The 15,182-nt window shown below is 40.0% G+C and overlaps 1 protein-coding gene across 1 annotated transcript in view; it reads left to right on the top strand.

Annotated features, from left to right (window-relative positions):
• The window catches only part of CDH6 (cadherin 6), a 125,144-nt gene extending 110,557 nt beyond the window's left edge, over positions 1-14,587 (top strand). The window contains exons 9-12 of the mRNA XM_032337708.1: positions 1,847-1,968; positions 3,019-3,136; positions 3,262-3,513; positions 8,511-14,587. Of these exons, the coding sequence (XP_032193599.1) occupies positions 1,847-1,968; positions 3,019-3,136; positions 3,262-3,513; positions 8,511-9,001 (983 nt within the window). The 3' untranslated portion in view covers positions 9,002-14,587. The remainder of the gene's footprint in view (positions 1-1,846; positions 1,969-3,018; positions 3,137-3,261; positions 3,514-8,510) is intronic.
• Positions 14,588-15,182: the final 595 nt, after the last annotated feature.

Here is a 15,182-nt window from a genome sequence, read left to right as displayed (position 1 = left end):
TTTTAAAATAACACTTAAATGTTTAAAAATAGGCTTCCAAATTATAGCTCATTTTTTAGTTTTTGTTTTTGACTTTAAAAGTTCAAATATTTTTAGCTCAGTTGGGTATCTAGTGTGAAATATTCCATATCTAATGGTGTATTACAGCAGTATTCTTTGTCAACCTAACTCATGAGATATGAAATGGCTGAAGAATATTGAGTAGAATATTTAATAACTAATATGGGCAAAATGAAGCATTGCTTTGCAATAGCGTTGAGAACTCCTAATTACAAATTTGTTCGGTAGGAATTTGCTCTCCAGAATTTATGTGGAGGGACTAATGCAGATACCGACGACAGAGCATACTTAAAGCTTTAAAATTATAAAATTATTTTTCACACCGAAAAGGACCATTTTTTAAAGCCTCATGAAATTGTATGTTTTACTGAAGTAGTTATTTCATGTGTATTTTAAGCTTTGTGCCTAAAATTTTTTTTTTAAGATTTAATGTTTCTGTGATATTTTTGAAAGTATTAGTGATAAAGACCTTTTAAAACTTCATCTTCGGCAGCTCCAACTTTGGAAAAATAATGGGAGCGACATTTTAGATGCAAAGGAGCTTAAGAATCATATTGTCTAAACTTCTTAACTGTCTTTGATGCAACAGAAGCCCAGAGCTTACATAAAACCAGCCCACTCCCCTCCCGGGCCCTAGGCACTTGCTGTTCCCTTTATTTGGAGAGCCGGAAATACTCACATGGCTTAATTCTTCTCTTTATTCATGTCCCTGTCCAAATGGCATCTCATCAGATGAGACCGAGCGGTCATCCCACTCAAAGTAGCACCTCCACGGCTCCCCCATCCCCTCCCCTGTTCAATTTTCTCCGTAGCACTCACCATCTGAGGCACTACTTATGTGTTTACAGTTTATCCGCCCCCATTAGAATAAAGCTCCAGGATGCAGGCTCTTTGTGATGCCCCCATGTGTCCCAGCACCCCGAAGAGTGGCTGGCACATATTAGAAATGAGATGCTCACTAAATGCTTAAGACATGAACAAACAGATTTATATAAGCGCAGTGAAGGAGGAGCGCTGAGCTCAGAGATTCCAGCGCCTGATTCTCGGACCAGGAATCCGTCTTCCACACTACCCAAATACTCATTCACCTCCAGTCCTCCCTCCGGCATGGACGCTGCCCTCTCGTTCTCCAGGATGAACAGCCTGGGCTTTGGAGTCAAATAGACCCAAGTTGAAGTCTAGGCTCTACTACTTACTTACCACCTCTGTGAAGATGGACAAATTACCTAACCTATCCGTGCCTCGGGTTCCTCATCTCTATAGTAAGGGGCGACAACTGTATTTACCTCAGAAGTTTGTAAGGATTAAATAAGATAATAAGGCAAAGTGCTGAGCACTACATCCAGCTTGTACTCAGCACGAGAACTAAAGAACTAAGACCAAAATAACATGGGTCTCCTTCATTCCACCCCCACCGAGCCCCACACTTTGTTTTGTACAAATTTTCCCCATCTCCCTGCTTCTTTGGCTTCTCTTAAAATCTGCCTCTACCCTGCCCTTCCTGGATAGCTTTTCTTTATTTTGTGTGACCTTGGGGTTTGCTATCCAGTTGTACTCTAACCATACAAGTAGCTTTTTCTTGTAGGTATGTCTAGCAGGTGTATTCAACTCCACAACTACCCCTCTCGTTCTTTTTGGTGACTAAGTTGGCACATGATGCCCTGTGGTACTCAGAGCAGCCTTGGGCAATCTGTGTATGAATGAGAAAGGAGTGAGTGACCGTTGTCTAAAGGGGACTGACGATCAATACACAAATGCCTCTTTCTTTCTTTTTGGCATGTTGCAGATAACCCAAAGCAAAGCAGCCGAGTCCCTCTATATATCAAAGTTCTAGATGTCAATGACAATGCCCCAGAATTTGCTGAATTCTATGAAACCTTTGTCTGCGAAAAAGCAAAAGCAGATCAGGTGAGTTTCATAAAAAAGCAAATTAATTCAGTCAGATTAATTTAGATCTTCTAATACACAGAGCTGAGGGCCAGTTTTGAATTATCTATGAAGTAAACGCTAACAAAATTAATACTATAAATAAGAAGCAGAATGAATGTTTAACTTGCGTAAGAGAACAAACAGTTTTTAAGAACTGGAAGTTCATCACTCTCAGAGACTGATGCTGATTCAAATCAGTCTTAAGTTTTCATTAAAATAGATTAGTCACAGCTTTACTGGAAAAACTTAATTGGTGAGCATACTTTTAATTACCATATATACTGGAGAGCAAAAAAGCAGAACACATTTTACAATTGTCTATAACTCATAGTTTCACTAATTTATATTGCCCATCTCTACAAGTAATCCAAATTCGTGAATGTTTTTCTGTTTTACATATTTGTCTCCACCTGAGATAGGTCTTTTCTGCCACTGATATAAAAATTATGTTACAGTTTGTCAAAATAGAAGTACACTGTTAAAATTCATGTTAAAGCAGGAAGCTGATGGTGTTTTTTGCACAAACTTTCTTTTTAGCTCTTAGGCAAGTCGATGGCCTATGTTTATAATCACAGTTGCATTTCTGAACAGGCTCTGTCCAAAGAAGGCCTGAATTTTTTCTTAGTTGAAATGTTGTCATAGAGATTTGTGGTCTTTTATAGCTTTGTATCACTCTAGGGCAGTGATTCGCAACCCTCATGATTTTGCCCCCAGGGAACAGGTGGCGCTGTTTGGGGACATTTTTGATTGTCAACAAGAGCAGAGTGCTACTGGTATGTAGTGGGAGGAGGCCAGGCTTGCTGAGAAATATCCTATAGTGCCAGGACAGCCCCACAACAAAGTAGTTTTCCTGCCTCTATTTCCAACCCATCAGGTCCTTGCATAAAGGGGATTCATTGTAAATTTTCTAGAGGCTATTGTTTTTAAATTCAAATTAGAAATCACACAGTCAAGCAATTTACTGCAGAATTGTAAGAAACACTTTTGAGTTAGCTGAACTTCAAAGCAGCTTTATGGTTTTGATTTTAGTTGATTCAGACTCTACGAGCTATTGACAAAGATGACCCTTACAGCGGGCACCAATTCTCGTTCTCTCTGGCCCCTGAAGCAGCCAGTGGCTCAAACTTTACCATTCAAGACAACAAAGGTAAACGCACCCAAGTTATCTTCTCTGTATGTTGGTATCTTTCTCTCTGTCTATCAGCATCACAATTGTTCTAGTCCACAATGTGGCAGGCCCAGGACATTCACCGCTTTGCTTTCCTATCACAGATAACACGGCAGGAATCTTAACTCGGAAGAATGGCTATAACAGACACGAGATGAGCACCTATCTCCTGCCAGTGGTGATTTCGGACAACGACTACCCGGTCCAAAGCAGCACCGGGACCGTGACTGTCCGGGTCTGTGCATGTGACCACCACGGGAACATGCAGTCCTGCCACGCGGAGGCCCTTGTGCACCCCACGGGCCTGAGCACGGGGGCCCTGATCGCCATCCTTCTGTGCATCGTGACCCTACTAGGTAAACTGCTTCTCCCTGCATCCTATGTCCCCATGCTGAGGGGCCCACACTGTTACTGTGACACCCTAGACTTATCCGCCTCCCCCAGTAAGGCATATAGCCTGATCTAGGTGAGTAGAGTTATATGCTGAGAATCTGCGTTGTTCAACCATGAACAAGTTTTTGCTTGAAAGTAGCTCTGGAGAGTGAACAGATGTGAAACTTGCCGATGTCCTCACCTACCCAGGGAACACCACCCCATGTTCACCTACCCAGGAATCTATCTATCTATCAGATAGGGAATGAATCCCAGGGGACTGGAGGGCACTCTCAATGTGCCCCTTTCATTTCATTTGTTGTTTCCTGTTTAACCTGGCAAGCCTTGTTAAATTTTAAAAAAGAGAAAGTCATCCAGCATGGGGAGTGTGCTGATGACCCTCTCTATGAGGGTAAAGTTTAAAGATCGATGGGGAAAGTGGAAAAGAGAAATGTGATGACTTTTTCTCTCCCATACAGGGAAATAAAAAGCGATTAAATTTTCTTCCACCCAGCTAACTTGCTTTGGTCTACCCATTTGAATCACTACCTTCTTAGCCTGTTCCCCAACTGCCACATACACAATGTCTATTATTTCTCAGACTCGTAATAATAAACAACTTCTGTGACTGAGGAAATATATCTGGGACCCAAAAGAAATGAATGCAATCATGGTGAAAATCAAGATCCAGCAATGATTCAAATGAGATTTTTATCCTCGACCCATGAATTAAGCACACAGGTTGAGCTCAAAAATGCTCCACAGACCGCTGAGGGTTGTGAACTAAGAAAGCAAATGTTAGTTCATTTAGTCCTTCCAAAAATCAAAGTAAGCTTTTGCTACACAAGTGGAAGAAAGGTAAGGAGTTAAACGTCAACCTAGCTTGCGCAGGCGGGACAACTCTTTTTAAAAAAGACAATATAGCATTGAGAAGAATAACGAGTAAAAGACCGACATTTTTCCGGGAGGAGCATGCCTAGGGATCCCTGCTTAAGAGCTGCACATTCCACATCAATTTTGCTAATTATAACGGAAGTCTTGAAAACTTAACTACAGAACCGTGATTCTCTTTGTCAACGAAGATTTGGGGAAAGTATTTTAAGATATGAGGATAAATAAAAGCTGACAGTATGCAAAGACAAATCAGTGTTTCTAATGGTGTGAGTCTGTAAAAATTGTTTTGGAAGAGAAGGCTATGAGTATTCTTTTTGATTTGGGGGGGGGGTTGCTTTTAGAAGGGCTGAATTGGCAGGGCCGTAGTCAGGGAGAATGCCATGGACTCTTCTGTGGTCCGTAGAAGGAGAACTGACTCTCACTTCAAACAGGTGATTCTTTCTCTCCTTCATCATCTACCCATTTTCTCTCTCCCGCCCCCCACCCCACCGGCTTTTCTCCTCCTCACCAACCCCCTTTTTCCTTTCTTCATCATTTCCTTCCTCCAGTAAATGCACTGTTTCCTCATTACTCCTCACTTGTGTCTGTGCTCCCTACATCTGGTCTAGTCTCTTTGGAATTCCATACCTAATAAAAAAAGGAACTCAATGGGAATGACCCTCTACTAGGCTAACCCCAGTGTGGGCTACACACTGGCCAAGATGCTTCACAACTGTTCTCCTTTAACCCTCAGAACTACCCGGTATATATTTATCTGCATCCCAAATAAGAAAACCAAGGCTCTAAGAAGTGCAGCCTGTAGCCACATTACACAGCTAATAGGTGGTAGAACAGAGTTGCAGATTCGGGTCTTCTCCCCCTGAGCCCTGGTGCTTCCACACCGCAGTCTGCTCTCTTTGTGAGCTCAGAGAAGGCAGGGCAAGGTCCAGGCTGAAAGACAGCCCGAGCTGGAAATGAGAAGTCAAAGAAGGTGGAGGCAAACAGATTTCGTAAGAGACGGAAAAGCCACACCAATGTAGGAGAAAATCTGCCATCAATAAAGTGGATCCTGTGGCATCTCTTGTTTCATTTACAAAAATAAAACCACAGTGAAAACAACTATGACATCTCGTGTCTCCATGGTGCTTTAAAGTCTACAGAACTCACACATTGACGAACTCATTCCTGATGACAACACTGGGCACTGTATTATTGCCTCTCTTTCACAGAAAGAAACAGACTTCAAAGGGTCAAATCCTTTAAGCAAGCCTAGGCAGGCTGATTTCAAATGCTTTGCTACCTTCTAGCTTTATGATGGGATTTGAGCACAAATTGGTCCAAGCATTGCCCCCACCCCCCAAATCTCACTGCTGTCCTCTGGCCTCAGGGGGTAGAGAAAAGGGAAGAGGTCAGTTACTAAATAGAAAGCTATTACTCTCTGAGAATGTATGGCTTTTGTTCCACGTGCTTAGAACTCCCATCTTTAGTTGATAAAAGTTAGCTGTAAGAAAGATCTACCTTCTAGAATTTCTGTTCAGATGTACATTGGGCCAAAAGAAAAGATACAGGCTGTTGTAGCTGTAGGAGAAATTAGGCAGTGAATAAATGCCTTTAAATTACCCAGTGTGCCCTCTCTTCTAGGTACTGCACTTTCGAGTGTGCAAAGGACCAAAACAGAAAAATACAGATCACTTAAACTGGGGAGGAATTAGGTAGTGATAAACGCCTGCTATCTTGCCTTAAATGGTGGCAGACCGTTGTACATAAGGGTTGAATGCTTTGGGAGACATTCGTCTTGATTCTATTCGCTATCCCCAGAGGCCATCCTTAGTTACAAGCCTCTGTTTTGCAAATCCTTGTCATTGGTCACACTGGAATCCGGCACAAAGGGTAGATGATGAGCATCCCTCTGCCCAGAGCCCTGCAATTTTTCACCCACGTGCACGTCAGGGTAAAGTGAGGACATACAGAAGCCTCCAGGCCCCATATGACATGGCCTTTCCCCACTCCCTTCCTGTCAGGGTGGGGGTTGGGTGGCTCCCTCAGGTCCAGCTGTAGGGTCTCCTGGCTGTTTGTCAAACACGCCAAGCACCCTACCACCCCAGCGCCCTTCTACTAGCTCTGTCCTCTTCACCCGACAGCTCCTTGGATAACTCCCCACCCCTTTGCTGCAATGGCACTTCCTCAATGAGGCAATCTCCTAAAAAGCATATGCAGCCTCTCCTGCGCACGCGCAAGTGCCCTTCACCCTCCTCCTCTGCTCTGTTTTGGTTTACACTGTTCATATCACCTTCTAATAATTTCTAATAATTGGGTCTCCATCCACCACCGCCACCACCACTCCTGCCCACGTCCTGATGAATGTTTTCTACTGAGAGTGCCTGGACCGGTACCTGGCACAGAGTAGGCACTACACATTTAGTGAATGAATAAATATAGAAACGCGCTGAATGGCCGGGACAAATGAGGCATGAGGATGCTCTTTGGCAGCAAGAGAGGATGTGTACGATTATACAACCACGCACTTGAAACGGCAATATTGGATAGCCTTCCAAAGTAGCCTATAATCCAAATGTGCTTGGCTATTAAAAGTGTTTGGTTTTTAGATTGACCCGGATTTGAGTTGTTTGTATAGTGTAACATCTCTAAATCTCAATTTCCTCTATGAAAAATGGTTACTATATCATATAATACATATATATATATTATAAAATGATGGTACCTACATTGTAAAGCTGCTGTGATACCTAAATGAGATTCAGTATGTAAAGCACTTAGCACAGTGCTTGGCATATAGAACTCTCTAGATAGATAACCAATTATTATTAATACTATTACACCCGAAATAAATAGATAATCTATTATTATCAATACTATTAACATCCAAAATTATAAAATATAGATATCTGGGTATGCATATATCCCTCATTATATAGGTAGATATACTTAGATACCCAAAGTTATTATTCTGTAATTCTTACTACAATATTTCAATTTTTTATGGCTTCTAAAATCTGGACCACGTTATGGATGAGAAAATACACACACATTACTAGTACTTCCTGTAGTAAACACCCCTAGACCAACCCAGTTTAACAGCGCATTTTCTGCTCCGGATGGCGGTTTCTTCTCTAAGCTGTCTCTGTGTTTTTATTTTCCCACGCGTGTGTCCATTCATAGATATGTCTCTCTACGGGTAGCCAGCTGTGTTCGACCCAGCCAGCTGTGAAGAAACATCAGGAGCTATTTAAACACAAGTCTTCCTTTGCCTCTCATTTGAGTTAGGAGGAAAAATCCAAAGAATGAACATTCCAGGCAACAAACTTATGAACTATGAACCTTTGAAAGATTTTTTTTTCAAGTTCCCTCTTAAATGTGTTTATTTTGTTTAGCTCAAACAGAAATAAGCTGGTGCTTGTCTTATAACCTAACCCCTCTCAAAGGGGCTGAAGTCCAGAATGGTTTCGTGAATTGTATCTGGGTCTCTCCAGGTATTATCTGTAATCCTACTCCTTCTATGTAGAAAGGTATGCAGACATTCACATCTCTGCTTTGGGTTTTAAACTAATTTTACACTTCTCTCAGGGAAAAAAAGAAGAAGAAGAAGAAGAAGAAGGCATAGTGCAAAAGTTATTTTAGCTGCGGAGTTATGCAAAGCTTCAACACATCCCGAAGGTGCCAGCCTTGTGCTTATAAGCAGTTTCAGAGCATTTTAGGTGTTCAGCATAATTTGCACTCTGATTGCCACACTCTCGCTGTTTGAACTTTTTTTATTATTTTTTTATTTTTTCCTTACCTTGAAAACTAGCTTGCCGTTTCAAAGCAAAAGGGAACTACTGGCAAAATATGAAGGTGTTTTATCCTCGACTTAAATCGTAACTCTCTTTCAAATATTTACTCCGTTTGGGGAGTAAATATTGGGGCGGGGAGGGGGGGGTTGGTTTGATCATGCGTGGAGGCCAGCCTAGGCTCAAAGCAATAAAAGTGGAGTCTGCAGTTTCCGAGAGAAGTTTTCAAACTTCACGCTGGAGCACAGTGCTTCTTGCTGACATTAATTGGGCGGCGAATTAACTTTCCCTTCCCCGTTCTGCTTTGTTTCTGCTTCCAGTGACAGTGGTGCTGTTTGCAGCTTTGAGGCGGCAGCGGAAGAAAGAACCTTTGATCATATCCAAAGAGGACATCAGAGACAACATTGTCAGTTACAACGACGAGGGCGGCGGAGAGGAGGACACCCAGGCCTTTGATATCGGCACCCTGCGGAACCCCGAAGCCATAGAGGACAGCAAATTACGCAGGGACATCGTGCCCGAGGCCCTTTTTGTACCCCGACGGACTCCAGCAGCTCGCGACAACACCGACGTCCGGGATTTCATTAACCAAAGGTTGAAGGAGAATGACACGGACCCCACCGCGCCGCCCTACGACTCCTTGGCCACCTACGCCTACGAGGGCACCGGCTCGGTGGCCGATTCGCTGAGCTCGCTGGAGTCGGTGACCACGGACGGAGACCAAGACTACGACTACCTTAGCGACTGGGGGCCCCGGTTCAAAAAGCTCGCGGACATGTACGGAGGCGTGGACAGTGACAAAGACTCCTAACGCGTTGCCTTTTTCATTTTCCAGTACGACACCGAAACCCGGTGCGGTGGTGGCTCTTTCTTTCTGCTGTACCCGCCGCTCCGGGAAGGGTTCTCTGTTCTACCCGTTCCAGACGCCGATGGCTGCCGTCCGCGTGGATCCAACGTTAGAGACTTTTTTCTAGTACACTTTTATGAGCTTCCAAGAGGCAAATGTTTATTTTTTAGCGCATCCAGTTAACCCCGTCGGTCCGCCCCACGGGCCCGGTGCTGGAGGAGAGCGCCGGGAGCGCAGTTGTCCCCTCGCTCTCTTAGGGCAAGTCGGGAACCTGCTCAGCTTCCCCGCCATTGACTCAGGTCAGCTGGCTGCTCTGGCTGTGCATTTCACAAGTTAATGGGATGACGGACTGTGCTTTAATGATTAAAAAAAAAAAAAAATACAGTTTTAGTAGGGGAAAGGAGGGAGGCACCACTGTGAGGTTGGTCCTGGTATATCAGCTCCCGAGGAGATAATGAACTATCTATATGGGTGTGTCGCGAAGAATTCAAAATGGTATTTGCCCGTCCTCTTCGTTCTTTAAGAACTTTATCTGGCACCGATAACTATTCAAAACATCAAATCCACCAATGTTCTAAGATTCGTGTTCCTCTTTTGGACTAGAAGCAAATTAAATGGTAACGTTCAAAAACAACAAACAAACAAAATGTAGTAATACCTCATTCCTTGCCACTAACTCATAATCTGTTATATATTAAACCTGCAAAAGTTTGCCCTTGTGTCATATAAAGAGAAAGGGAAAGTAGCTAATGATGTTAACAAAGGAAATACTTAACATATTTTAAAGTTCGGGCCATCAAAAGTACCACAGAGCACTTAAAATTATTTCAACCATCGGTAGGCTAATTACAAATAAGTCTAACTGTTTAAAATTCTTGAAGGAACTTTTCTGAGACAAATTTTAACTCCTTGTCTGTAGTTGTTGTCAGTATTATTCTAATATACTTGAAAGTAGCAGCGTGAAGTACAATAATTCATATTCTTCAGATACTTCGTACACAATTAAGTTGCATTAGTAAACATAGATTAAATAAAACTCAAACCCCGCCCTCAGAGTTTAATGGGGGAAATGAGAGCCAGCTACACTTGAACTTGAAACCCTGTCCTTCACATCTGGAAACATCTATATATTTATATGACATGATAGATATAGACATATTGTTGAGGTCATAGTAAAAAACTACATAGTACATGTTTGGAAGATGCTTCCAAAGGGAAAATTTTGATTCCCTTCAATAAGAGTGTTTAAGATTGTATTAAAATGATAGTTGACTTTCAAGAGCATTAATATTTTTTCATTGTTTTTAACTTTGTTGCTATGGCAACCATGCCATCCTTGTCTTTGAACTAATGATAAAGTAATGGTCTCAAACTACAACAGAAAAGTAATGTACAATCCATCCAATCTATTATTTCTCTAATTATGCAATTAGCATCATAGTTATTATCCAGAGGACCCAACTGAACTGAACTAATCCTTTTGGCAGGTTCAAATCATTTATTTCATATGGCGGTTCTAATGATTTGTATCATTAGAATCTTACATTGTGCAGTCATCAGAAATTTCCAAAGTACTGTAATGAAAACATCGTTGTTTTGAAAACTTTAAAAAAAAAAGCAAACCCAGGCTCTGTGTGTGTATATATATACATATATATATAAATATATATTATGTACTTAAGAATATGCTGACTTCAAGTATTAGTCTTAGGGATTTATTTTCAATTAATGTTAATTTTCTACAGATAATCTTAATGTTATTTCTATTTGGGGATACTGTCGTATCAGTACATACTTTCTATTTGGAAACATACAGTTAAGTTTTAAATAGGTGTTATTAACCCAGGAAGTAAAGACGGCACCTTTAAAATAATAGAAATGTAGTCTTTGGGTTACCCAATTAGAGTGAAAAAGTTTTATATCCATATTCTACCTTGTGTTTCCTGAATGGTTTCCTATTTTGTCATGGGCTTCCCTGTGTACTAACAAGTATTTCATGTTTTCAGGGTTTTCCTTTGTTAGTTCTTCACGCACACACACACACACACACACACACACACGAATGCAAACAAAATTCTACAGGAGGGTTTCACTATAATGAATATCATAGTCACAGTTAAATGTTGAAAAAAGATAGCTTAGTAAAGTTAATTGGTAAGAACTAGTTATTTATAGCAATAGAACACCACCTTAATCACATGACTTACTGTAAAATTAAAGAGCTCTCTGTCCTTATGTTTCATGTCATGTAATAAATTGTATCAAGAAAGATAGTCCTATAAAAAGAAAGATATCATCAGAAGTCTTCCTTTTGAACTTTTGGGTTAATTGGAATGTCTGAGGGTCGACACTAGCAACTTTTAATGTTTAAGGGTAAGGTTTTTCTCTCCTCGTAAGTGAAAGTAAGTAGTTCTGTAGAGGAATATTTGAGATATAATTGGCAGGGTATATTGTCCCACCTCAAAGATGGTACAGTGAGCCGAGAACAAGTTAATATTACTAAATATTGAAATAACTGCTTAATCTCTTACCACAAAACCTGATGATGAATTGAATTCCTAAGAAATTGGATACTTTAAGACTAGAGCTGAATATTTAGTACTAGGGTCCTGTAAGTATTTTACTACAATTAATTTACTACCATTAATACTCTCTGATGTCATGGAAATAATGAGAGCCGTATTTCCATAATGCCATGTGGTCTCACTTCCTTCCCACCAAGATATGGCATCAAGGACCCTAGCCAACATGAATGATTACTGGGGAAAAAAATTAAGTTTTCGGCTCAGTTTTCACAAAGTCTCTGTCCTGAGATTAGATGTTAATGGCGGGAAGGATGGAAGGAAAATGGGAAGAGGTAAAATTTAATATTTGGCTTAGTCACTGTGAAACTAAAACTCCTTAATTATAAGCAGATCACTTTTGTGGGTTGCTTCAAGGACTCTGAGGCCCTTCTGAAAGTTTTCTCCCCTCCATTCAAAGGGGAGAATTTCTTCAAGCCACTAAGTTGTTCCCTAAAATAAGATGGGATTTTTCAAATGTTAAAACTATCGTATATAAGTTTACAATCCTTTCACTTCCTAGCTACTTTCTGCTGAAAGGCTTAATTTTTGTTTGTCTCCAAATAAAAAGTGAAATCAAATGGGAGAAAAGAAAATATGGTTCCATGGAACCATAAGGCAGGGCCTACTCTGGGCACAACAAAGAAATGGTTTTTTTATTTTTTACAGAGTTTTCTTAGCTTTACAGTTTAGTTGCATAAAGGGAGCTTCAGATACAAATGGACTCCTTTTTCAAATGAAACAAAACCTGGCAATTCAATTTTAACTCATTAAAAAAAAAAATTTCTGGCTTAGTTGTTCATTTTGAACTCCAAAAACAATTGTACAAAACTCTCTTAAAAGTTGAATCTCTATCTTAGAAACATCCAAATCTTACAAATCCAAATTAACTTTAGAAAGTTTCCATTACTTTCATTTCTAAGTACATGAATATTAGATGTCCTGATTTGCTGAGCAATACTTCCCATCAAATGCTTTGCCTTCAAATGGGTATTTGTTTCATCAGAGATAATAATGTATAACTATGTATGTACAAACTATGAATTAAGAATTCCTCAATTCTACATACTTGAGGACCATAAAATTATGCAGCTGAGGGGAAGAACAGAGTTGATTCTTGGGCACAAACTAAGTATTTAAATCAGGCACACCTAAATTCATTTTCCCCAGGAACCAAACTACCAAATCAATTCTCTTACCCTAGCCACTACTTTTAAAGCAATATAATTACTTTGGAAGAACGCTCTAGAAAGTCATGACCACACCCCTGCCCCTGCCACTATTTTGAAAGGTGTCCTCTAAAATGGATCATTTTAGTGTCATTTTATTTTTTGTGATTTCACCTACATGAAATCTATTTTGAACTGTGCCAGGGGATTAAACAGTCAAGCATTTACATGTAACACTAAAACCCAGCCCCCTTAATTACAAGAGTGGAAAGATTAAGATTTAGTGTATGGATCTTCAAGAAGATGAACTATTTCCCAAGATCTGACAAGTAGCTTTCTTTTCCAGAGAATACAGAATTACAGTATGGTCTCCTTAAAAGTTCAGTGACTATTACGCTTGCAGCATTTTTAATCTCCCTTTGGCATCTATGGAATAGTTTTCTAAAGGGGAAGTTCTCAACCAAAAAAACATCAGACCCTGACGCTATTTAGTGTGCAGAGGAATACCCTCTTAGAAAGGAAATACATTGACTCACACACTTGTTAAAAGTTAATAAAGAGATAGCTCATTTTTAAAGCCAGAAGTTTATGGTCTCTGCATCGTCAATTTAATTTAAGCATTGCTGAGACAATCTTTAATCTACTCCCCATTTTGTAATACCTTATTTATGATGCATTTTCATTTTTTAATTTGGGGGGAACGTAAGCCCGACAAAGCCAGCAGATGAAAGTGCCAAAAGGAGGTCAAATGGAAACAAAGCCTATTACCCACTGTATTTCAGACAGGACCGAGGCACTTAGCCTGAGAGCCACTGGGTTATTAGATTAATTTCAAAAGAGCTTTTACAAGTTGCTTAATTCCATTTTTTTTTTTTTTTTGAAACCCATGGACCACAAACTCAAATTTCTCTTCAAATGGGGTTAATTTGACAAATGAGGCATGGACCCAGCGTTGTGGAAAAAGCATTCCACTATAATGAGATCCTGGTTTTTCTTGCGAGACTATGTTATTTATGTAAATATGTCTAGAGGCACCTTCTATAAGCTTTTAGTTTTCTATGATCTATTAGTTTAGCGTTTATTAAGGAATCAAATGTATAGAACTGCTAAGGCGTTCAGGGAGAATGCTGTGTAGCAAACCAACCGATCTGTTCCGAAGAAATGGAGGAACGCTTCAAAACCACCGTATTGTTTTGTTTGTGATTCTTTTCATGGCTTTGAAAGTAAACTGCGTTAAGAATAGGCCTTATAATAAATGCTACGTGCGTCTTCAGCAGTATCAAGCTAAGGCAATTTGGCATTCTCCTACTGTGATTTGTGATTTTAAACCCAGAAAATAAAAGCTTTTTGGTATTGATTGTTTTTAATTAAAAATACCCGCAAGTATAAATTGAAGCTGATGCCACCCTGGGAGATTTCTGGCTGTAACGCTCAGTCACAGGGTTTTTCTCACTCTCGCCCGTATCTCTGGCGATGAGAACACCTGATAGAAGCAACCACTGCTCAGCTCTCATCAACATTTCTAGTCGGGGAGATTTTCGTAACTTCACAGTTCACATGAGAAAGTTTCCTGTATTCGAAGGAGAGGTAAGACAATTACCTACAGCTCAGTGTGGCCGGGCCCTTTGTGCTAGTCCAATGGCAAAGACGTGCTCCTTGAAATGGCTTCTTTTCTTTTCCTTTGTTTTCTTAGACGTATACATTTGAAAAGAATGCAATTTAAAAAGTGATTTCTCACAAAGAGTAAATATGCCTTTTGCAAATCAATTTTTGTAACAAGTTATTTATATGATATTACTTAATAAACTGTTTTTTTCTAACTCGTTTTTTTTTTCAATTCTCTTGAACTATTATTTTTAATAAGAGATTTCAAAAAAAAATGTACATGCTGATACACACTTTATCTTTCCAAATCTGCTGTCTGAACCTCTCAAATAGCTAACTAAAGCCAACTTGTTAGACAATAATTAGCTTGTAAACAATAGTTTCTCCCAGCCAGCAGTATACATCATTGGTGCTGCCCTGCAGACTTCTTACTGCTGGGGCATCAAGAATTTTACTGTTATTTATGGAATTGCTGTATTAAGAAGAAAGCTGTTTTTCCTCATGGTAATTGCTTTAGATAAAAAAAGACAGCTCTATATTTTTGCCCATCCCAAATCTCCATCCTTTATTTCACTCCCATAGAAAAAAATGTCTGTGGATTTCTGATTTAAAAAAGAAAAAGAAAAAGCAAGAGCCAGACCAGAGGGAAATAAGGATATAATCCTTCCAGCATCCTGATACTATGAGTAAATAAAATGTTTTTAGCATATTCAGAGCTATAATATTTCATATGCTTGTTCTCTTTGAAGCTGCCTCCTATTTCTACAGAGACTGTTTCATAATTTTTTAACCGAGAGGATTCATAGCTTT

The sequence above is a fragment of the Mustela erminea genome, chromosome 3 (assembly GCF_009829155.1).
Source record: "Mustela erminea isolate mMusErm1 chromosome 3, mMusErm1.Pri, whole genome shotgun sequence".
Classification (NCBI taxonomy): Eukaryota; Metazoa; Chordata; class Mammalia; order Carnivora; family Mustelidae; genus Mustela; species Mustela erminea.
The sequence above is the reverse complement of the archived record's forward strand: the minus strand, read 5'-3'. Positions and strand labels throughout refer to the sequence as shown.